The sequence below is a fragment of the Cottoperca gobio genome, chromosome 19 (genome assembly GCF_900634415.1).
Source record: "Cottoperca gobio chromosome 19, fCotGob3.1, whole genome shotgun sequence".
In the NCBI taxonomy this organism is placed as follows: Eukaryota; Metazoa; Chordata; class Actinopteri; order Perciformes; family Bovichtidae; genus Cottoperca; species Cottoperca gobio.
In genome coordinates, this window is record NC_041373.1 from 8987784 (window position 1) to 9013145 (window position 25362).

Consider the following 25362-nt stretch of genomic DNA (forward strand, 5'->3'; position numbering starts at 1 on the left):
AGGAGGATAGTAAGATGAGAAAATGAGAAGACAGAAATACACTGTAGGATTGTGTGTTGAATTTTGTTGTTTTGGATTTGGAAAAGGGATTTAGGTGTGTGTGCGGCACGTAAGGGGATTTAGTTGTAGGATACAGTTATCGGCGGGATAAAAGCTTAATGGGAAGTTTCCTGAAGCGTCTGCAGAGACAGAACTCGTTTAAGTAGGCCATCCTGAGAGAAAGTGGTGAGACAGAAGATGGCAGCAACATTGGCTGACACTTACGGTATATCAAACTCCAGGATAATGAATGTTATGATCAGTTTGAATGGATGTAGAAGAAGCTGTTGTTTTTTTCTTACCAAGAAAGGCAGATGGGGAAACTGTCCCGTTGCTGCGGGCTACCATGACGCTGATGCCTGTCTCAACAAATGGCACGGAGAAGTCAATGATTTCCGAACGCTCCTCGTTGATAGTGAGAGAGCCAATTGCCATGTCAGCTCGTCTATATACAACCTGAGAGAAGAAAGACAGAGACAGGAAATGAAGTAATGCACTGTAAAGAAAAAGCGAGGCATTGATAGTGGTCAGCGGTATAAAAACATACTTTCCTGTATTTATTTTCCATTTGTACCAAACTATTTTTGGTTACTGTATAACTTTGTTAAATAGACCTGAATGAGTATATTTTATCACAACTTCCTAGTGTCCCAAAGGACACGCTGCCAAACTCCAATTTGCTGAAATGAGAGCAAATTCTGAATTTCATGAGCAATCCTTTGCGAACATGGAAGCCACAATGCAGCAAACACTTTGTGCTTACAGTAAGACATGACTTAAATAACGTCTGTCTGCAGAGATATGAAAAATATCATCCGAGCATCCAGAGATAGAGAGAGCATGCTGCATCTCAGGAGTGCTTACATCCAAACTTGCTTTTCTAAAAAGCAGGAATTTTGCAGAGAGAAATATGTTTTTATAAATGTAGCACACACACACACACACACACACACACACACACACACACACACACACACACACACACACACACACATACACGTACACACACACACACACGTACAGAAACAGACCCAGAGCAAAGCGCCTGCAGGCACAGAAACACAAGCAAGAAGGCTCTCCTGAGGAACACCTGTTCAGGGTGTTTCACTTTCAGATGCAGCTGCGTTTGATGTGGCTTGGCGTGTGAGAGAAAAGTGTGTATTCACTCTATATGTGCATGCATGGCCTCACCCCACTGACCTACCTAAAAACCATCAAAGAAACTCTCTCAGTCATGCGATGCTAGTATCACTAGCGCTGTGCCTCATTAATACCACCAAACAACTGTACAGGGGAGTCACTACAGTAGGTACGTCAAATGCTTACTGTCCTTCTGTACCGCTTTAAAGTACTTACACCGCTGTGTGTGACAGTGGCAACGTTTCTTCATATTTTACCATTAAAACATGAATTAGATAAAATATGACTGTTGTTGGATCGAAACCTTGTATCATCAAAATCTTGACTTTTCAGGAACCAAAACTTAAAATCCGCCCGGATTAATCTTCTAATACATTGCATTTTAGCCCATATCTGAAGAGTTTAAGAACTTATTCTCAGTTTGTAGAGGAGCAAAAAAAAATGTTCACAGTTTATTTATTGTTTATTTGGTAATGAGATACAATATACAGGACTGTCTCAGAAAATTAGAATATTGTGATAAAGTTCTTTATTTTCTGTAATGCAATTAAAAAAACAAAAATGTCATGCATTCTGGATTCATTACAAATCAACTGAAATATTGCAAGCCTTTTATTATTTTAATATTGCTGATTATGGCTTACAGCTTAAGAAAACTCAAATATCCTATCTCTAAATATTAGAATATCATGAAAAAGTATACTAGTAGGGTGTTCAACGAATCACTTGAATCGTCTAATTAACTCGAAACACCTGCAAGGGTTTCCTGAGCCTTGAAAAACACTCAGCTTGGTTCAGTAAACTATATCACAAGTATGGGGAAGACTGCTGATCTGACTGCTGTCCAGAGGACCATCATTGACACCCTCCATCAGGAGGGTAAGACACAAAAAGACATTTCTCAAAGAGCAAGCTGTGCACAGAGTGCAGTTTCAAAGCACATCCACAAAAAGTCTGTTGGAAGGGGGAAATGTGGCAGGAAACGCTGCACAACCAAGAGAGATGACCGCAGCCTTAACAGCATTGTGAAGAAGAGTCGCTTCCAGAATTTGGGGGAGCTTCAAAGACAGTGGACTGAAGCTGGAGTCCAGGTATCAAAAGCCACTGTTCACAGACGTGTCCGGGAAATGGGCTACAATAGCCGTATTCCCATGGTCAAGCCACTTCTGAACTCAAGACAACGGAAGAAGCGTCTGACTTGGGCTATGGAAAAGAAGCACTGGACAGTTGCAGAGTGGTCCAAAGTCCTCTTTTCAGACGAAAGCAAGTTTTGTATTTCATTTGGAAGTCAAGGCGCCAGAGTCTGGAGAAAGGCTGGAGAGGAGCAAAATCCAAGTTGCTTGAAATCCAGTGTGAAGTTCCCACAGTCAGCGATGGTTTGGGGAGCCATGTCAGCTGCTGGTGTTGGTCCACTGTGTTTCATCAAGCCCAGAGTAAATGCAGCTGTGTACCAAGAGATTTTAGAGCACTACATGCTTCCGTCTGCTGAAAAGCTCTATGGAGATGAGGAATTCATTTTCCAGCATGATCTGGCACCTGCCCACAGTGCCAAAACCACCAGTAACTGGTATACTGACCATGGCATTACTGTCCTCGATTGGCCTGCCAATTCCCCTGACCTGAACCCCATAGAGAATATGTGGGGTATTGTGAAGAAGAAGCTGAAAGACACCAGACCCAACAATGCTAATGAGCTAAAGGCTGCTATTGAAGCATCCTGGGCATCCATAACACCTCAGCAATGCCACAGGCTGATTGCCTCCATGCCACGCCGCATTGATGCAGTAATCCGTGCAAAAGGATTCCCAACCAAGTACTGAGTGCATTAATGGACATTTTCAAATGTTTGATTTTGTTTTGCTGTTATAAATCTTTTTTTTTACTTGGTCTGAGGAACTATTCTAATTTTTTGAGATAGGATTTTTGAGTTTTCTTAAGCTGTAAGCCATAATCAGCAATATTAAAATAATAAAAGGCTTGCAATATTTCAGTTGATTTGTAATGAATCCAGAATGCATGACATTTTTGTTTTTTTAATTGCATTACAGAAAATAAAGAACTTTATCACAATATTCTAATTTTCTGAGACAGTCCTGTACATTGACAGACTGAAGACAGCTATCTGATGCATGTATCATAGTGTTTGATAGTGTTTAAGCTAATGTAAAGATTTGATCTGGTGAAATTAAACTCATACAGGTTCTGGAGGAAGCTCTTTTGTTTGTTTTTGTTTTTGTTTTTGAAGGTCGCTTGTAGTGATGTATGCACAGATAATTGTCACCCAACTGTATTTTCTTTCAGCTCTACTGAGCATTTTAGCATCTTTCAACAGGTTTTGTTTTTTTTCGGCCCTCAATTTTACTATTTGGGCTCACGCTCACCGCTCTCATCAACCTCATTTTCAGCGAAAAAGCTCTGATAAACCCACTGTGTGCTCTCTGCCCAGCACTAAACAGCATACTGATGAAGTTAGCAACTGGATTGTGAACACATTTAAGCATTTAACTGTTAAAGAGCCAGATATTTCCCCCATGAGTTGTTGGAGACCAATGCAGAGCCAAAAGGGAGTGAAAGGGAATATTGCACTTATATTCGTCAAACTTTGTCAGAAACATAACTTTAAATTAATAATAATGTTGCCTCGTGCCTCTTGGCTCAGGAAATAAGCAACCATTTGCTCGCACATTAGCCAAAATGACTTTATGTAGTGATAATATATAATATGTCAATGTTACAGTTTGCTGCCCCCAAGAAAGTGTCAATTAATCAGGCTGTTCTCATTCCCTGTTAAAACTGAGAACGGTAATGCAATACAATTCAGCTATGTAATCTTACAACCCTTGTAATCAATTTGTATGTAACCCATGGAATTGTGAGTCAGGACATGCAGGGCTGCCTCTAAGGAAGTCAGGTCATGTAGTATAAAGAGCAGCAGAGTCTGCATACTTAGGAGGTTGGGTGGATGGACAGGTAAAAACAACACAAAACTTTCTTCTAGGTGTCCACTGTTTGTGTCCAGAGTGAAAACAAAAGTCAATGCTGACTTATTTGAACATCATTTTGTTATGTAATGTACATACCTAACTAACGCCAAGTACGTAAATTACGTAACAAATGTAGGCTACTTATTTTAACCCGAACCACAACCTTTTCCTAAACCTAACCAAGTAGTTTTTGCTTGTGCAGGCAGACTGATCACTCGTGTTGATGGACATTCATAGGAAAGCGCACAATGAAATAATACTTTTATGTAAGATATCATGAGTATGAGGATATATTGAATTAATTCAGCTTTAAAATAATGTCTTGCTTTTGTTGTGTGACTTTGCATTTGGACTTCATAATAATAATAATACATTTTATTTAGAGGTGCCTTTCAGGACACCCAAGGTCGCCTTACAGTGCATTTTAAAAGTTAAAACTGCTAAAACAAAGACGGAAAACAATTTAGTCAAACCATCCATACATCGTCTACCGCTTATCCGGCAGACTCAAACTTCCCTTCTCCGGGCCACATCCTCCAGCTCCGACTGGGGGATCCCGAGGCGTTCCCAGGCCAGTGAGGAGATATAATCTCTCCACCGAGTCCTGGGTCTTCCCCTGGGTCTCCTCCCAGCTGGACGTGCCTGGAACACCTCCCTAGGGAGGCGCCCAGGTGGCATCCTTACTACATGCCCGAACCACCTCAACTGGCTCCTTTCAACATAAAGGAGCAGCGGCTCTACTCCGAGTCTCTCACGGATGGCTGAGCTTCTCACCCTATCTCTAAGGGAGACGCCAGCCACCCGTCTGAGAAAACCCATTTTGGTCGCTTGTACCCGTGATCTCGTTCTTTCGGTCATGACCCAGCCTTCATGACCATAAGTGAGGGTAGGAAGGAAGATCGACCGGTAGATTGAAAGCTTTGCCTTCTGGCTCAGCTCTCCTTTTGTCACAACGGTGCGGTAAAGTGACTGCAGTACCGGCCCCACTGCTCCGATTCTCCGGCCAATCTCTCGTTCCATCGTCCCCTCACTCGCGAACAAGACCCCGAGGTACTTGAACTCCTTCACTTGGGGTAAGGGCTCATTCCCTACCCGGAGTAGACAATCCACCGGTTTCCCGCTGAGAACCATGGCCACAAATTTTGAGGTGCTGATCCTCATCCCAACCGCTTCACACTTCAACCGATCCAGTGACTGTTGAAGGTCACAGACCGATGATGCCATAAGGACCACATCATTTGCAAAAAGCAACAATGAGATCCTCACTGCAACCTCTCTCCTCCACGACTACGCCTCGATATCCTGCCCATGAAAATCACAAATAGGATTGGTGATAAAGCGCAGCCTTGGCGGAGACCAACATTCCCTGGGAACGAGTCCAACTTACTGCCGAGTATCCGGACACAACTCTCGCTTTGGGCGCACAGGGATTGGATGGCCCTCAAAAGTGACCCCCTCCCCCCATACTCCCGCAGCACCTCCCACAGTATCACCCGGGGGACCCGGTCATACGCCTTCTCCAGATTCACAAAACACATGTAGACCAGGTGGGCGTACTCCCAGGCCCCCTCCAGGATCCTTGCGAGAGTGAAGAGTTGGTCCGTTGTTCCACGACCAGGACGGAATCCGCATTGTTCCTCTTCAATCAGAGGTTTGACTATCGGCCGAACCCTCCTTTCCAGTACCTTGGAGTAGATTTTACCAGGGACGCTGAGAAGTATAATATCCCTGTAGTTGGCAAACACTCTCTGGTCCCCCTTTTTAAATAGGGGAACCACCCCCTAGGCCAGGGGTGTCAAACTCAAATACACAGTGGGCCAAAATAAAAAAATCGATACAAGTTTAGGGCCGGAATGGTTCAATGTTTATTGCAAAACTTATTGAAATGAACTTATTGCACATATTGAACCTGGAACTAACAAAGCTTAAGTTATTGCCTATAAAAACAACATTAAATATTAAATAAATGAAAAATCAGTTGCATACATTTCTTATGGCTCTATCTGCAGCTTAATTTCTAATGAAAACATTTTTCCACAGGCCAAACAGCCAAAAAATAATTTCCTTCAAAGAAAAACCCTGTAGTAGCAAGAAAAAAGTGCAAAAAGGAAACACATTAAAGCTCAGTTCGCTGCTCTGTGATGCACACAAGTCTAAGCCAGATACCTGGCATCTCATTTTGGATGCAAGTTCATCAATGTTTGGGGTCAGGCTCTGAGCTGAGGAAATCCTCAGGATTGAGTGAAGGTGTTCATCAGTAAGACGAGTCCTGTGTGATGTTTTGTTTATCTTCATCAAAGAGAACAGTTGTTCACACAGGTATGTGCTGCCAAACATAGAGAGCATTTGAGCAGCTTGGGTACGCAGCTGGGGCATTGTGTCCGGGATGAAACGTGGAAACTGTGCAGCGCCCACAGAGTCATACGTTGCCTTGAGTGAGTCACTACATTGGAGTTCAATCAGCTCCATTTGTATGTTGGTTGGTGCGCTTTCCACGTCAGCTGCAAATGGGTTACTGAGCAGTTCAAACCTGCTTTTTTGGGCTTCAAAGTCGACAAATCGCCGTGTGAAGTGGCCACCAAGTATGCTGAGTTTTTCAGCAAACTGTGCACTTGGGAAAACGGCGGTAGAGACCTGCTCTTTCATAGTTTGGCAGCACGGAAAATGGCTCAACTTTTCTTGCAGCATTTGCGTTTCCAACAGGCGCAGCTTGGTTTTAAAAGCCCTCACAACAGCGTACATGTCTGTGATCACACAGCCCCACCCCTGAAGCTGCAGGTTGAGCGCATTGAGATGGCACACAGAAACTTTTGATCCCGAAGCTCTGTTGTGTCTTTCCCTTTACTTTCCATGAACTGACAGATTGAACTGACACGCAACTCGAAACATCTTTGCAGTACTTTTCCTTGGCTTAGCCATCGCACCTCTGTGTGATAGGGCAAGTCACCATATTCTGAACCCAACTCCTCCAGAAAAGACTTGAACTGATGGTGATTTAAACCTTTGGCTCTTATGAAGTTGACTGCTCGTGTTATGGTGCCCATTACATGTTCCATTTTCAAGGCTTTGCCACACAATGCTTCCTGGTGTATGATGCAGTGATAAGTTGTCAGCTCACCTGCGCCGTTTTCCTCCCGCATTTTCTCCTGAATCCTGCCTACCAATCCACTCTTTTGACCGCACATCGCAGGCGCTCCATCTGTTGTCAGTCACACAAGGCAGCCTCATATCATTTACACACCTGAATACCTCTTCAAATAGATCTTTTCCCGTAGTCCACTCCACAGATGAAAATGGACAGCTGGGCAGTTTCAGAAGTGTCGCTGCTCTCATCCACAGCAAGGGAGTATGCGATGAAATCTTTTCCTTTTCCTACCAGCTGTTGTTGTAGATTGGTGGCAAGCTCACGTACACGATCAGCAACGGCGTTTCTGCTCAGGCTCACATTTGAAAACCCTTGCCTTTTATCTGGGCACACGACGTCGCAAACTTTCATCATGCAGTTTTTAACAAATTCTCCCTCGGTAAAGGGCCGGCCTGATTCAGCTACCTCTGCTGCCACAATATAACTAGCCTTTACAACATCATAGTCCTTCGGTACCCTACAACTGTTTCCGGAGTCCTCCCGGAAAACATAACCCGGAAGGACTCCTTCTTCAGTCGGACGGCTTCCCTGACCACCGGGGTTCACCACGGTGTTCAAGGGTTGCCGCCCCTTGAGGCACCTAAGACCTTGAGACCACAGCTCATCACCGCAGCTTCAGCAATAGAGGTTTTGAACATCGGCCACTCAGATTCAATACCCCCAACCTCCACAGGGATGTCTGAAAAGCTCCGCTGGAGGTGTGAGTTGAAGATCTCCAGGACAGGGGCTTCCTCCAGACGTTCCCAGTTCACCCGCACTACACTAGTCAAACCGACATAGATAAAACAGGCAAGACAAGAGTGTGGAGTGACAGAGTGAAAGGAGGATCTGTGATAACAAGTTGATTGTGTTTTAGAGTGAGTAGACTAGGGATTTGAAAGTCGTAAGGGAGTCAGACTGTTTGATGTGTTCATGATGCTAAATTCATGGCTGCAGTAGGTATCTTTCAACAAGGTTTTTTTTATCTCCCTCTTATTTATTTAAACTATGTATATAGATATTTTTATTATAAGTACATTTTGACCCAAACAGGATTTTCTTTTTTTATTTCAGAAGCGTTTCAGCATTAAATAAACTGAACAGATAAATAAAGAACTAGTAATAAAGAAGCTACTATCCCTGTACGCCGTGTTCCTAAAACTACAAGTTTAATGCTTTTTTTGATGATATCTAGCACGCTACACACAACACTTACCTCTAATGTAATTACGGCATGTCATAGCCATTTATTTCAGTTAGTTCTGTGGATGAACATTTTAAAACACCTTGCGCTAATAATTGTCTGTAGATGGTCACGAAGCGACTCAACCCAGCTGCTCCAGCTGCTGCATTCAGGGACTTATCCTTCTTTAAATAGCTCAGCCCTCAGTCTTACCTCCCCAATCATGCCGTTCCAAGTCCCACGGACCAGCTTGCCATGTTTTCCGTTGGTGACTAGGTAGAGGTCATATGAGAACTTGATGGTGCGGGACAGTTTCTTCAGGATGTCTATGCAGAAGCCCTTACAGCACAGTTTGGTGTAGGACTCTGCATGGCCGATAACACTGAAAGAAGGATGAGAAAAAGCAGTGTCACACATAGGAAATGCAGTGTTTGTTTTTAACATCTTGTGATTGAAAATAGCCCTCTCTGGCAGCCGGGACTATATTTAGCTTCTATGACTTAGGCTGTTGTTTTGCTTCGTTTCAGAGAGTGGGTGCTAAATAGTGTTGGGCTTTCATGCTGACAGTGACCATTGTCTACGACAGCGAAGTGAAGGGCAGGCGATGGCTGGTTCATTTGCTAAAATCAATGTCTGTTAAAACTGTGTCGATGGAGACAGAGGAGATGCCGAAAGATTGCAAACACACACACAGACAGAGGCGTGTGTGGCACAGGCACAGTGGATGGTTGAGTGACTGTGATGGCTTCTAATCAAAGGCCATTAAGGTGTGTAGTATGTGAGAGACACTCCCTTCCTCTCTGTGGCCTCGCTACTTAATGGGGTGTAGAACAGAACAGAAGGACAGGAAATGGTGAAAAAAATATGAAATAAAAAATGACGGAGAGACACTAAAAGCAACAGTGGACAATGAAATTTGAAAGCAGACAGATTGAAAAAGACATCGCCAAACTACCTGGAAAAAAAGCTAAAGAGTGGAGGCCTAAAACCTACAAGGGCTGAATCACGTAGCGTGTTTGTGTGTGGTTGAGATAACCTCAGCATCAATGATTCAGCACAAGAGCGATAAAAAAGAGCATGTGAATGAGCGAGTCAATGAATAAAAAAGAGTCAAGCGAGTAATTAACATTCAAGTTGATTATTTTCAACAGCGTAAGAGTTCATTTCTGACAAATTTGAAGTGTTTTTGAAAGGCTTCTTTCACAGGAGTCAATAGTTCTGAAAAACGCTGCAATAATTAATTGCTGCAGGAGCTGGCCACCTGTCTTCATTATACACACTCCACTAACAATACACACAAACACATTTAAATTGGGCCGTGTCTCTCCGCCACACACACACACAAACACATGTAGTACAGTATCCTTGGAGGATTAGCAGCAGTTGTGTTGTTAAGTGTATTCTTCATAAAACTCCCCAAAACTAGTGCAGCGTGGAGGGCAGCACCATGAGGGAGTTAGAGAGAGGGGATTTCTAAGGTGAACGGTAGACAGGAAACACACAGCGAACTACCAGAGGCGGGCTGACAGGGCGGCAGCTTCAGTTTGGAAAAGGAGGGCAAGAGCAAAGGAGGACAGATGGATGAGGAGGAAAAAGAGAAGAAGGATAATTAAAATTAAAACCGCTGCGATCATTTAAGAATGATGAGGGGGAAGTTAATGTCCTACAATCAACGTTAACAGGAACACTGTCCTGTTGCCACAAAGATGCAAGAAAACTACTGTTCAAAAAATAATTGTATGCTATAGCACGATGATTTACCTTAATTAAACCAAAGGGACCAAACCATTATAAAGAGCCCCAGACCAAAAGCAAACAAAGATACAAGCAGTGCAGTACATTCACATGATTTACTCCCAATGCCAAGTGCCAGTACAGGAAGTTATGCACCCTTTATGTAGAAAAGGGTGGAGGTCAAAGTGGTGAATTGACATGTAGCTCACTTGCCATCATCAACCCTCTTGTTTTGCTTGTTTTAACTGTAGTTAGTTAGTTCCCTAACCGTATAGTTAACTTGCCATAACCAAGATCTTTCCTTTGCCTTACCTGTAGTGTCCTAGTGCAGTTATTGTAGAAAAAATTAAACATAGTTTAAAAATATCAGCATAGGCCATTAAAAAACATTGTCATTAATTGTTACACAGGGTTTTGTAAAATATTCCAATTCATTCATTATGCCAAAAGATTTGAGACAACATGTGCCCACATACTTTTTGCAATATGATGTGTTAATTGACAATTAAATCAAATGCGGAAAAGATTTCAGAACCAGCTCATTTTAAAAAATACTTAAGGAACATTCATTGTGTGTTGATTGTGTCCCTGTGGACAAAAGTGGTATTGTTTCTGAGCAACAGAGTCCCTTTAAACAAAAAAACTAACATTTTATTGCAGCAGGGTCTGACAGTCTGTCCCGCTCAGTGCTGATTCTGGTTCGGGCCCAGCAATACAGCAAAGCTTTGCTCCTGAACATACTTAATCACAAAGTCTTTAAAAGTAGAGTTTTAGGTTGGAATTCCTGCTCTTAATCAGGGCAGAGAGGTAGGCTCAGCTTTCTGGCAAATAAGGACATCATCTGTCCAAAGAAAAGATTTTTAATGAGCAAGACAAAAAAGTTCTAATCACGCTAAACATCTGCTCTGCAGGGAATCTGCTCAGACCACACAGCAAGATTAACTGATTTATATGGCAGCCAGTCCTCTCTGCCTCTCTTTCCTTCTCCCTGTTTGTTGGTCACAGTCCAAATGGAACATGCCAGCCTGAGAGAAATGGTAAAAGAGAAACAGAAAGAGGGTAGGATGGGATAACATTGTCCCATGCTATGACAGATGTCTCCATGTTGGACAGATAAATCTTCTTTACTGGCAATCAATGTGCCATCGCACCCAACAACAGCCGCTACATATCGCTCTCTATAATTAATGTGCCAGCGATGGTCAGCTCAGCAATCTGCATAACCGACACACACACACACACACACACACACACACACACACACACACACACACACACACACACACACACACACACACACACACACACACACACACACAGATATGTGGACATGTGATACATGTGGCATTTACAGGCTGAATTGTTTGTTTTCTGTTTTTCAGGTGATTAAAAGGTGATCAATCTGTGCATATTAGACATTAAATCCATAATAATTCAACACAATTTATGGTGGTACATGTGAGACTGGCTGGGTAAAAGTGACCACACAGTCAATCACATTACATTCTACATCAACATTTAATTAAATTAAAGAGGTAGTTTGACATTTTGATAAATACGTTTATTCACTTTATTTCTCTCTTAGATGAGAAGTTCATTACCACTTTCATATCTGTGCATTAAAGGTTCAATGTGTAAGATATGCCAGAATTTAAACATTAAAACAATTAACTAACATTATCTACAGAGTGTGACGAGGTAACAGTGTTGACGCCATCTCAAAGATGTCTAGGTATTATGCCGCTAGATATCTATCTGTGCGAGAGAGACAGGAGAAAGAGAGATCTTCTGTTAGCAGTCAACAGAACTTGCTTGAAGTTGCTGCCGTTACACAGGCTCACACAGGAGTGAGCAGGAGTCTCAGAATTACACATTGCACCTTTACTATAAATATAAAGTTGTAGCCAGCAGCCCTAAACTAAGCTTAGCTCCGTCCTGGGTCCCCTCCTGTTTTCTCTGTACACCAACTCAATTGGCTCTGTCATTCACTCTCATGGTTTGTCCTACCACAGCTACGCAGATGACACTCAACTGATTCTGTCTTTTCCCAGATCTGAAACCCAGGCAGAGGCACGGATCTCGGCTTGTCTTGCTGACATCTCTCGGTGGATGGCTGCACATCACTTGAAACTCAACCTTGACAAGACCAATCTCCTTGTCCTTCCAGGAAAGGTCTCTCTCATCCAAGACCTTACCGTCAACATCGGCATCTCTGTTTCCCCGACTTAGACTCCAAGGAATCTGGGTGTGACACTGGACGACCAACTGTTCTTCGGCGCCAACATTGCTGCAACATCCCACTCCTGCAGACACACTCTGAACAACATCAGGAGGATACGTCCCCTACTGACCCAGAAGGCGACACAGGTTCTGGTCCAGGCTCTTGTCATCTCACACCTTGATTAATGCAACTCCCTCCTTGCTGGACTTCCTTCATGTGCCAGCTGACCTCTACAGCTCATCCAGAATGCAGCAGCCCGACTGGTCTTCAATCTACCCAAGTTCTCCCACACTACACCGCCCCTCTGCTCCCTTCACTGGCTGTGAATGGAACAGGCTATTCCTACATCCAGGCCACGGTCAAACCATACACCCCAGCGCGTTCACTTCACTCTGCGTTGACCAATCGGCTCGCCACTCCCTCACTGCGAGTGGGACCCAGATTCCCCTCAAACAAAACCCACCTGTGTGCTATCCTGGCGCCAAAATGGTGGAACGACCTCCCCATTGATGTCAGGACAGCAGACAGTCTACACACCTTCCGGCGCAGACTGAAAACTCACCTGTTTCGACTGCACCTTGACGAATGAAGAAAACTAAATAACTGTTCTTTGTATGTTGCACTTGTATTGATTTGGCTTATTTGGAGCTAATAGTTGAACTTGTATTCTGTTGTTTCTGTATGTTGCACTTTTGTTTGGATTATTTGAAGCTATTGTTCTGCACTTAAAGGATTGTACCTATTTGAAGCTATTGAACTTGCAAGATTCTTGCTGTTCGGAGTTGTTTCCTCATGATTGTTTGCAGTTTTTGTAAGTCGCTTTGGACAAAAGAGTCAGCTAAATGAACTGTAATGTAATGTAACATACAGACATGACAGCAGTATCGATCTTAAGCTTATTTTGACATAAATCAATATGTTAGCGTTTATTTCTTCCACTCTTTCCCTCTCTATTGTAGTTTGTCCTTAAAATATGATACATTTAGACACTTTGCTCCCATAAAAACACATATGTTACAAATGAAAGGAACATGCATGAAGGTTACATGTGCATGTGCCACTGGATGTATTTGTTGTGCATTGTGTTTGACAATGTGAGGCAATGCCCAAATGTTATCTTCAAAAAAAAATGTTTTCAGTATGATCATACCGTGGTAAATTGAGCTGGCTGTACAACTTTCAGGTTTTGTCTGTTCTCATGTGATTCCTGCATCTCTTGGTATGCTGACCAATATCCTCTGTTCTTTCCATGGATCTATTAATCATGTATGAATGTGAGCACTTTTCTTCTGGTGTGCTGTTCGTCCAACGTGAACAAACCCAATCTTCTTCAAGTTGCAAGCAGCCACACAAAATAGCTGGAGATGTCATTGCATTCATTAAATATTTTATTCTGGGCCTGTTTCATTAAAGTCCATAATTCAAACAGTTGTTCAGAAATCATATCTTAGTTTCTCAGTCGCAGTAAACTATTGTCCACAGAAAACACAACATGAAATCTTTTAGAAACCTAATCTAGATGTCTTTAATGTGCACACACATCCTAAAGAACCCCATAATCAAGAATTAGCATTTCCTTTCATGCGGTCGATAAAAAAAAAACCCACTTGAAATAAATACAAAGATATTATTCATTAACACTATCTTGGCAGATCCTAGCAGAAACAACAATAATGTGTCCATGATCAGAAACATGTGTGCCACCTCTGACTCATTATTCCAACATGAGGAACAACAGGTTTTATGCATTACACTTTGTCTCAAATGCCATTAGCAAAGAACTGACTTTCAAATGCAAATGATGATGAACTGCAGATAGAAAGATCCTGAGGTGTTACTGGCCATAAGGTTATTAATGAAAAATAATCAGTTGTAATGTTCAATTTGAAAACAAGAAAGCCATCCGAATGAATAAGAAAAAGAGCCAGGAGATAAAATCACATGTAAACTTGAAACAACCATTAATCTGAAACAAGGATACAATTCACATCTGACTCCAAAGACCAGACATCTCCGTAACATCAGGGTTGACATTTCCAGAAAAAAAGCCAGAAAGTGGATGTTGAGTTAATATTGATTTTAATCAAATGTGAACCAGTTTGCGACGGCACAGACAGGTTCAAGACACGCATAGCTGAGAGTGTTTTAGTCATAGTCAAAGGATATACACTATTAATAGTGGCAGGATTTCAGAAAATAGTATCACGTTTCCTAATAGTGGTTATAAAATATATGATGTGTTTTGTCAATGTGGAAACAATAAAGCTAAAGTAGTTGACACTAGTTTAACAGTGCAATTAAATTTATGACAGACTTGAACTTGTATTGTCTAAACATAATGAAGACATTGTGTATTCCTGATGTTGTAAGTAGTCAGAGGTAATAGCTGTTTAATGGCTGTCTTCTGCCATGCTGCGCTCGGTGTTTGACACCGGAGGTGTGTTTTTAAGGTGCTTAGACACTCGGCACACACAATTACTCTGTGCTTAATGAAGTGTGGAGGTTTGCAGTGTCGACTCAGAACTAAACTGGGGCAGAGAAGCGCAGGGGGAGGGTGCAGATGTCTGTGAGTATAGTCTGAAATGTTTAAATACTCGTGCTGACATGATAACTAAGTTTTGGAACTTTGTTTTTGACAATAAAAGCCAAAATGTTACATTTAAATTAGAAACAGAGTTTGACAGCTCATTCTTGACCTTAAAGGAATATTTCACCCACACAATGACCATTTATATATCAATTACTCACCAAGTGTAACCTTGAATTCTTGAAGAAAACTTAGTTTTAGCTTACTTTGTAATACACTTCGGACCCGCATGGATGAGTAGCGCACATGCGCAAACGTGAGACTGTCTACTGTTTGGGAAGTAGTGAGCATACGACTGGATAAATGAGACTTGGATTATACTGCACGAGTTGTTTGAGAGTTTGTAAACGAAGGTTTTGATATAGTTTTGCTGTTGTTACACTTCAATTCATCAATACCTTTTTCCATTTTTGGATTCTTCGTTTACCCTGGAGGCATGCTAGAAAAAACAAAGTTTTCTCCAAGCATTCAAGGTAACACGTGGTGAGTACTTGATATACAAATGATCATTTTGTGACTGAAGTATTCCTTTAAAAACAGGTCAACTCAAGGTCCGCTCACTTGCTTGTTTTAGAACTTGTGGACTAAATGGACCTCGAGCTTTGTCGTTGTTTTGTCAGCTACTGTTTCCAGAGTCAAGAGTGAGCTCAACTTTGAAGTCAAGATGGATGAGGGGATGCTCTGAATCATATCTCCATGGCGTTGGTCCCAAAATTGTTGTTAAATCTGACACAGATTGCAACCAAGGCTTAAGTAAGTGGACCTACAGTTTAATTTGTTTCCTCAGCCCGTACTGTAAGTATAAATGACCAGACCTGACCAACATTCAATACCAGCTATGGGTACTTGACAGTTTTCGATACCCCAAAATGTATCGAGGTTCAAAACCCAGCCCCATCAGTCTACATGTTTGTGTTGTGCATCACATTTATGCAGATGTAACAAGCCGTATGTGTGTTTGCTTTGCTGTGCGTACCTCTCTGTGTAATTGGACTGGCGCCTGCAGGGCACTGTGTTGCGGACACATGTTCCAGTTCCCGGGTCCACATTCTCGACCATGACGAAAGGATGCTCCTCCAGCGTGGCCACCGTAAGGTGACGGTCATCTGAAACCTGCTCCAGGAAGCTGCCATATCGAGGCCAGACCGGGTAGCGAACCTGAAGGATCCCTCGGGCGTACGTTCCGACCTGGGGAGGCAGAGTGACGGACAAAGAAACTCAGCGTTATCTTGCACACGTGTTTGAATCTCAGCCTCGACCTGCTCTGCATATCAACCCCTTCTCTCTTCACCTGTCTTGTCTTTCCCTACTTAACAGGATGAATGCTTTTTATTTTATTTAAAAAGGGAAATTAGCATGTGCTGACCTGGAGGAAAAAGGATTAGAAGATGAAAGAAGAGCAGAGTTTATTAATGCATGAGAGAGGAGACTTGAAAGTGTTTGAGTATAAGACATTTTGAAAAAAAGGCAGAATATAAAACAAAGCGCAAACGGACTGCTTCATATTAACAATACATCCCAGCATGTGTTGCCTTCAATCTGTGTTCATTTTGTTGACTGATTATTAAATTATTCATTTATTTCTTCAGCTGAAAAACAAATTGAAATGTCACTGTTCATAAATGTAACCTGTTAAGTGATTAGTGCTATTTATTATCTTTGTCTTTATGTCTTTGTGCTACTTTAATTATTAAAGAAAATAAATATTTTGTGCTAACAAAGCTCGCTGAACTAATGGGAATCGACTAACAGATATGCTGACGGACAAAGAAATATTGTAGCGAGGTAGTATTGAGAAAAAAAAGCAGTAGAGTAGAGTAGAGTTTTTCAAATTCATAGGGAGCCACTTTGGACCTGAATTGCTGTATAATGTCGCATCACACAGAGAATAATCCCATCGATGTCGGCACTAAACTCAGTGAAACCCTCTCTGTGAGAGCCAGGAATGTTTGTCATATCAACCCAACCTAATGAGCCATAGTGAGCTCAGCCAGCACTGACTACTGCATGTGAAGCTCAGTCCCTCACAGCTTTAATGAGAGCTCTTTTTCTTTCTCATGATTTGTTCTTCTGCTCGCTCATACTAACACTCTTCCTTCGTCATACATGTATGATTTACAAATCTGCATGAAGGTACAGTGTGTTGTGCAAGACGGTGATTTGTTTCTCTGCACCATCTGTGAATGACAGAATCGCAGAGACGCCAGTTGTGAAGATCAGTCATTTCAATCTGTTTTTTATGGGATGTCTCTTCCTCTCATGGAGCATCTTAAGCAGAAGCTCTGTCATACGGTGCCAACACTGTTATTGATTTTTTGATATTGGGTTAAAACACAGTATGAGAATTTGGGAATTTCCCCAATACTTCATGTTAGAAATCAAAGTTAATACATTATTAAATGTATTTTTCTCAGATTTGAAACTTCTTCCCAGGGCAGCCAATGATGAACATCATAGAAAGGATTTATAGATTTACTCAAATTCATGTTTTTTAAATACATTTTTCAAATTTCTCGTAACAGTCGTGGTCTCATCAGAAGTCTGCAGCTAATCCTGAATGAACCACCCCTCTTCTTCATTCACTACGCTGGCTCCCCGCTGCTGCTCGCATCCAGTTCTAAACTCTGGTGTTGGCCTACAGGCAGTGAAGGGAACCATTACTCAGAAAAATCTGTGGTTGCTTATCTTGGTCATGGCTCTTCTTAGTGGTGGAATGAGCTCTGAAGTAAGGACAGCAGAGTCACTGCCCATCTGACACCTCCTGCTAAAACTCCACCTCTTCTGACTACATATAGCAAAAAAGACCCATCTCTAAGGACTTGTACTGTGGCACTGAACATACTTTTAGTTATTTGTTTAAAAGGGATACACTCCCCCATGACTGTAACGTAATGATAGATTTTAAAGTCTCATGATACTAAATAAAAGTACAATCATTTTATGTAATAATTCATCTGTACAATATTCTGGTTTACTGGTTTATTGCAGCTTTCAGCCTTATAAAGTATCTTTATTATCTGTGTTGATTCGACGAGGGAGAAGAACAGGAAAAGGAGAAAAGAGAGGACGAACTACAGGACAGGGTCCCAGCAGAGAAAAGTGGTCTTTGCTGCCCAACATGTCAACCAGCAGCACCCTTCAAACACTGCTAAGGCACAACATCATGTTAAACTGTCAGGTTTGTAACAATGCAGGACTAGAAAAGAGCAAATACCAAAAACCTGTCGTCATTACGAATGAGTTACATGACGTGAAGAGGATTGGAAGATTAGCAGTGAGAGATCAGGTTGTAATGAGGACAGAGCGAAAAGGATTCACAGAATTTAGAAGCTTGTTTTGAGTCAAGTCATGTTGTCGATAGCGTGTGTGTGTGAACAACAGCAGTACACCTGGACATGGGGACATAAGAAATAGATGAAGTGTTGGCTGCACAAGTGTGACCTTAAGATCTACACACACACATACAAACCAAAACCCCACTTCAGCACAATTACATGTCTATGTTCATACACACACACACACACACGCAGACATTCGCACTAGCCAGGAGGTGACATTGATAAAGTAGGTTGGTCTTTCCAGGCCAGATATAAATGAGTTCAACTGTAGCTGTGAGATTACGTTCAGGTCTCTCTATTTAGTCGCACTTTTTCAATACACCCTCGGGCTTTGAAAAGTGTGTGCGCGGTTTTTGTGTGTAAAAGGGAGTGAAAATAGTCAAGAAAATTGCAAGGCATGGTGACAATGAAACCAGAGTAAGAGAAGGACACACAACATTATTGATTGGAAATTACGCTTACAAGTTCAGAGTGTTCGAAGAGTTTTTTTTTGTGATCAATTGTTTGAGATTAGATTTTTTTATGTATCTACTTTCCCTCAAACAACCTTTTATTTTCTGCTTGTTTCAAAAATGCATCTTGACATCTGCAATGCAACAGGCATAAACGTGTTGCATCCAGACAGATTATATGTCAGAGGGTATCGAACGGTAAAGTACAAGTTAAAGAGGAGAATGCAGAGGGAGAGAAATGAGGCAAAGAGACTGCGTGAGGGTAAAACAGACATGCTGGTGTTCTAAAAACAACGGGAATGTATTTTTTTGGAGTTAAAACTAAACTCAACTCTAAAACTTAAAGTTCTTTCCGATGAAGGACGTTATGTTTTGGGTTTGGTTTGTTTGGTGTTTTGTTTGTCAGCAGGATTACATGATCACTGCTGGTCAAGAGGCTCCGAATCACCAGGTGGATACACGCAATATTTTCACTTATGGAAAAAGCCATGGCGGAGGTCTGCACTCTCCAAGCGCCGTCTCTCAGTAGTTAATGTTACTCTCAGCCGAAGTAATCTGTGGGTCCACAATGTATTTGAATCCTCTGTATGTGCAGTTTACAAAGCACACAATGGTACAAATGTCTCATTGTTCCTGGGGCATCAGTGCCAGCATGTTTTTGTGATCTAGTACCTTGTCCCAGAGTCTCTCCCGGTCCAGAGCGATAAGGACCATGGAAGGATTGGAGAGGAAGCCTCGGTTGTTGAATGACAGATCTCTCCTTTCCCACGTCACATTCAACATGTGCCTGCAAACATAAAGTCATGCAAAAGTATGTTGCATGCAATCAAGGACTTTGATTCCGCATCATTACACAGATAAACACAGACAATGATCACCTCCTAATTAAACCTAAAGATCCCCTGGAGGGCTTAATCTTACGTGGGAAGCTGGAAGTATCTCATTAGGGGATGAGAGAGGCAGCTGATTGGTGAAGAGTGTTTCTACTGAGTGATTTCGCTGTCTGCTAAAGTATACATCCTTGACAGACAGGGCTTGTGAATAATGAATCCAGGTCAATTTGAATTTCAGAACACGTGAAGAGGCGTGATTTAATTTCTCTTCATGCCGTGTAGCCGAAGTTTAAATTGTGCTCATTTGTCCATGCGCCAGTAATGATATAGGAATATCCTAAAACCCCAAAAGGAGTTAGCATTTTGGACTTTCCTGAAGATTCCTGAAATAGGTTATGTGGTTAACACAATCTAAGAGATATTCATGTTTTGCTCTACGACATAAAATACGTCAGGAAATACCCCACTCCTGAATCTTTAAGCTTGTAGGTGTCTTAAAAAAGGTATATCCTGCCTGAGGTTGTCGGGGACATGAAACGTCATCACACCAAACACTGAAACTCATCGACTCAGTGACTGTGAACAGTAGTTTGTCAATGACCTAATGTTAGCTTTTTACTTCTGTCGATTGCATTTTAGCTTAAATAAAAGTGGTGTTCGTTTGTGTAAATTATCTTGCTGAACAAAACATGAAAGTATTCTTTTTGTCAAGGGAACCAGTGACAAAAGTGTGACTCACCTGAACAGAGTATTATTCTCTGAGTGTTTAGCCAGTTTGTTGCAGTCACCATGTCCCTCTGGAATAAACCCGTACAGCTTCTTGAAACTCTCAGCCCCTTGAGCTACAATGGCGACACCCTCCCTAACCCTCTGCCGCAAGCTCTTCCTCCACTGGTCCGTAATCACACCAATAACACCGATAGGGAAGCTGACAGGTGGAGGGCTGTCGGGGTTGCCCACGGCCTGACTGGGGAGGATCCAGATGTAGCCTGGCCCCAGCAGACCCACCTCAGCTGCCTGACGGAACAAGTACTGTGCCTCCTCATAGGAGCAATACGCCAGCAGGACCTGAGAGTCCACCTGCAGACAGAAAACAAGTCTGTCAGAGAGAAAACAGCCTGAACATGCTGCAGGTCATTGAGAGTCTGTAGCACCAGCTGTTCCTCAAAACTTCAGCCTGCTTATTAAGTTGTTTCTAAGGGGAGATTTTAGCTTCACAAAATGAAAGCGACACAATTGAAACATTAAATGAAAAGATTCAAATCAGACAGACTAAGTTCTAACACAGACATTAGTTCAAACTAAATATTTACACTTGGTCACTGCCACTGTTGCAACTGAACAAACTTACGCAGTTAATGTTAGTTTGCCATAATATAACCCATTTAGACTGAATAGTAAAATAAGTATGGAATATGGTCAACATGTCTGACCCAAGGGGCGGGGGGGGGAGTGCTTTAAACCTGCATGATCTCTAATATCCAGCAGACTCCACTGGTTTCAAAAAGAAGTCTAATTGTAAAGAAGTCTATAAGAAAATGACTCCAGTTCTCACCTCATTTACTACCTCAATAACAAATGTTTTCTAATGAGTGCTGAAACGTAAAAAAAAAAAAGATCTGGTGTATATGGACTCGCAAGTGGCTAGGAATTCTCTACACTGCACGCCAAACAACGCCAAACCAATCTGAATTTAAAATGAGTCGTTCGTCCAAGGATCGTGTCAGAGACAGGCTCAAAGTGTACAGTGTATGCCCAGCTTTTGGGCAGGACAAATTACACCTTTGTCATTCTAATTGGTAGATGGAGATCAGTCAGAGTAACTGTGTAAGTGTTCAGAGGTGTGACAAGTTTTAATGGCGTAACCCCACTTTGTGATGCATTTAACATGGTGCAACCCAATCTGAGATTCTTATAGCTCATTGTACCTGCTGCAGCATGCGCTTCGTCCTCGCGTCATTCGACCCGACAGACATTTCCAGAGACAAGATATCTTGTAGGTTCCACAGGAAATAGGAGGTATCTGTGTAGGACTCAACTATATCCACAAAGGTGTCGTAACCCGGCAGCAAACTGGTGATCACCGCAAACTCGCCCCAGTCATACTCCTCCATGAGCTGAAACATGAATATATATAGAAATAAAGATGTGAAATAACACATAAAATCTGGGAATCAAGAATGATTGTAAAAATAAAACTGAAGGACTCATGTTGAGAAGATCAGTGCTCTCACGTCTGCACAGCAAATATGAAGCTTGAGCCTCCAAAACAGGAACAAAAAGACCAGAAACAGGAAGTTATTGTGTTGACACGTCTGTTTTTGTATGGATTTTTCTAAATTGGTTTAACATTCATTAGTAAACTTTAGAGGTGCTGGAGGGCAGATGTTGTGACATGTGGACAGAGCCAGGCTAGCTGTTTCCTTCTGTTTCCAGTCTTTATGCTAAACTGAGCTAACTGGCTGTTTGGCTCCAGCTACATTTATCGTAAAGACATGAAACTCTTGCTAAGAAGTGTAATGATTCATCTTTTCTAATTTCTCTTCTAAAGATGTATGAAGTCTATTGTTAGGGTTGACCACATCAGTAACAGACAGGAACAAACTAGAAATAAATTCATTTCAACACAAATATACCTCAATTTCACACTGGTTTGTCAGTTGTGGAAATGCTGCCACTAGATCAGGGGTCACCAACCAATACTGAGAGCTACTTCAGGGGTACTGAACAATACGAAGGGCTACTTCTTTGATACAAACTTCCTGAATAACATAGTTGTACGGTTCAACTTTAATATTATCATTAATAATAATCATAATAAATATTTATATATGTGAAGAGACTGTCTGATCACATGTTAATGTTAATTATCCCTCACAATGATTATTAACAATGATTTACCATGGTAGGAAACACAGATATATTTAAACATGCAACATTATTTATTTATGTTCTCAATCTATTTCAACATTTGAAAGTCAGAGTTATCACATCTCTGATAGTTTTGTAAATATCTTTATTGACATTTTTGTATGAATGAGAACATTTGTAGCATTTTGTTAAAGATCACACCAGTTATATTTTAGTACAAAGTATCACTTCTGTAACATTTTATAGGAAATCATTAACTGTCACATCTTCAGATCATATCCTGTTTGTACAAACACTAACTTTGTAACATCGGAGAGTGGAGATCACATCAGAACCTTTCTTCTCGTCTTAGAACAGTGTTTTCAATAACCATCATTGCACCTTTCAAGACCTCTCCGTCCGAAAAGGCTTTCTTCTTCTTTATTAAAAATGTGAAGCTCTAAATGAAGCTTCCGTTGCTTCCTGTGACTTGTTCACCGGCCTCGTGTAAACAGACTGCTGCTGCTCAAAGCTGCCTTTAACTCTCGGCTTGTTCTGCCCGCAGTGCTGCAGCTGGTAGTTAGTTAGTTAGTTAGTTAGTTAGTTAGTTAGTTAGTTAGTTAGGTAGCTTCTGTGACACGTACCAAAGTGTCTCCACAATGTGCCGCTTTGCCGTCGCCCCGCAAATGAGACATACACACTTTTCTTTCACTGTTGTAAAACATAATTCTTCCTCCCAATCATTGTGAAAATCGTTCGTTTTCTTTCGCTTTTCTGCCATGTTTAGCGTAAAAAGTGCACCTAGCGCCCCACCGTAGCTGCTCCCGCTAGCTTGTCTCAGCGAAAAGGTAAATGGAGATTTAGTTTGCGCGTGGAATTGAACTCTGACCCCAGACAGGGTACAGAGTATACATAAAACATTTTTGTTTTTTAAATTCTATATTCAATATTGTCATTTTAAAATAAAGAATAATTCAAGTGTTATTGATTTTTTTTTTTAAACAGCAAAACAATTAAATACATTTTTTAGACGGAGGTTCATGGTGACTAGTGCTATTTTAGAACATGCTCTGCGGGCGACTCACGTTGTCCCTGCGGGCGAACAAGTGCCCCGCGGGCACCGCGTTGGCTACCCCTGCACTAGATGCTGACCATAGACTACAATCTATCATGATGACATAAAGTTGGGGTGTCACAGACTGAACTGAGATTATCCTGTTGACTGGCAAAACATCAGGGACATTAAGCCCCCTGATCTCATGAGAATTATTCTGTACAATCTATCATAAGAACAATTAGTTTAGAATCTACTTTGTTGAAATTGGACCAGGAATTCAGATCAGGGATTCCCCGCTGATTGTTGTCCCTACATGGTGTTAATCAGCCTGAGAGGTCCCAGTTGTCTGGATTGACCCGATAACCATTTGGTATGACAACCTAGATTTTAATCCCAAATATTTGGTTTAAATGAGGTTTGACTGTCACTCTTAGTAACACTGAAATGCTTTTCTGTACCTTGAACATACAGACAATCTGCTGCTCCAGAGACGCTCCCATCTGCAAGAAAGAGGATCCCTCAGCCTGTAGAGAGTAAGAGAGTCACATTTAAGGATTTAGATGGGGGAAATCTTTCATTGGGTGAAAGGTGAATGACGCAGCATCTCCGGAGCTGGTTTTTCTCAAAGACGCATTTTGGATGCTTGCTGTAACAGTTGAAGCACATTTATTTCTTCTCACTATGCTACTATGACGCCTTTTTGTCGATGCATTTCTTTCAAAAACCTAGAAAAATACATATTATTTTATTTTAAACCTGTCGGACATGCATGCTTGAATTGGATATATGGACTAATATCTTGAATAAATCAGCAAAAGAACATCCAAGTACAGTGTTGAACTTTATGCCACAACAGAAGCAAACTGTTTCAAATTAACTCACCTGCTGCTCCTCATTTTAGCAGCACCTTTAACATACATTTGGATGAAACTTTACCACTAGTAGGACACTGCATTTTAATCATTTGTCCTCTTCAATAAGCATATCACTTGTAAAAACCTCACTGGTAAAAGTCATGACTCTTTAAAGAAAGGCCATCTAAAACCAATTAATTTGATGAGAAGTGACAAAATGGGGGAAACGAAAGGACTACATTTTAAGTGGACAATGGCACATGAATAGGCTTTATGAAATGGGTTTTATGAAATGCTTAAAAATCTTCAATAATATCCACAATGTCCTAAAAAGTGTAATTGGAACATTTATATAAACAATAGAGCAACAATTGGATAAAAAGAGTGATGGGTAGAGTAATAAAAACGCAGATTCAGAGTGATGTTTCGTATAAAGGGACGGTTACCATGAATATTTATATTACAGTTTCCATCTTTTTTGTCTTTCACATTGAATGATAAAGCTTTGATTGTCCATATTCTGCCTCAATCTGGAACAAGTGTCTCCAATCTGCAGATATCAGTCCTGCTGCTCTCTTTCTGTCAAGAAGGGGTGGTCCAATGTTGCATGCGTCTGTGTGTGTTAGCATACATTTGCATACCTCACTGTGTGTTGACAGATAAGATGGACGTTATTAGAGTCCACTGAACCCATGTCCTTCAAATAGCATTCAAATAAAGTAGGCTACAGGGATGAGAGGATGAGAGCTATTGGAGACAGTAAAAGGGACTGGATATAGACACAAAGAGCAGAAATCAACTGATAAAGAAACCTTAATTGAGAAGGCAGCTAGCAGCACTAACAACAAAATGTGTATCAAGAGTAACAGGCATAGTCCAAGCAATGATTTAGGGATTTGCAGGTCAAAAGATTTCTCGTTTTATTACAATATTCTAGTGTGAAATAGGTCCTAATGTTGAAAGTCA

General features: G+C 41.4%; 1 protein-coding gene across 3 annotated transcripts in view; it reads right to left on the reverse strand.

Moving 5' to 3' along the window:
* The window catches only part of LOC115025035 (glutamate receptor ionotropic, NMDA 2C-like), a 55151-nt gene that overhangs the window by 11489 nt on the left and 18300 nt on the right, over positions 1-25362 (reverse strand). For all 3 annotated transcript variants that reach the window (XM_029457006.1, XM_029457007.1, XM_029457005.1), the window contains 7 exons: positions 24001-24066; positions 21564-21752; positions 20375-20715; positions 19475-19589; positions 15989-16200; positions 8684-8852; positions 342-495 (listed from right to left, as the gene is read on the reverse strand). In XM_029457006.1, the coding sequence (XP_029312866.1) occupies positions 342-495; positions 8684-8852; positions 15989-16200; positions 19475-19589; positions 20375-20715; positions 21564-21752; positions 24001-24066 (1246 nt within the window). The remainder of the gene's footprint in view (positions 1-341; positions 496-8683; positions 8853-15988; positions 16201-19474; positions 19590-20374; positions 20716-21563; positions 21753-24000; positions 24067-25362) is intronic.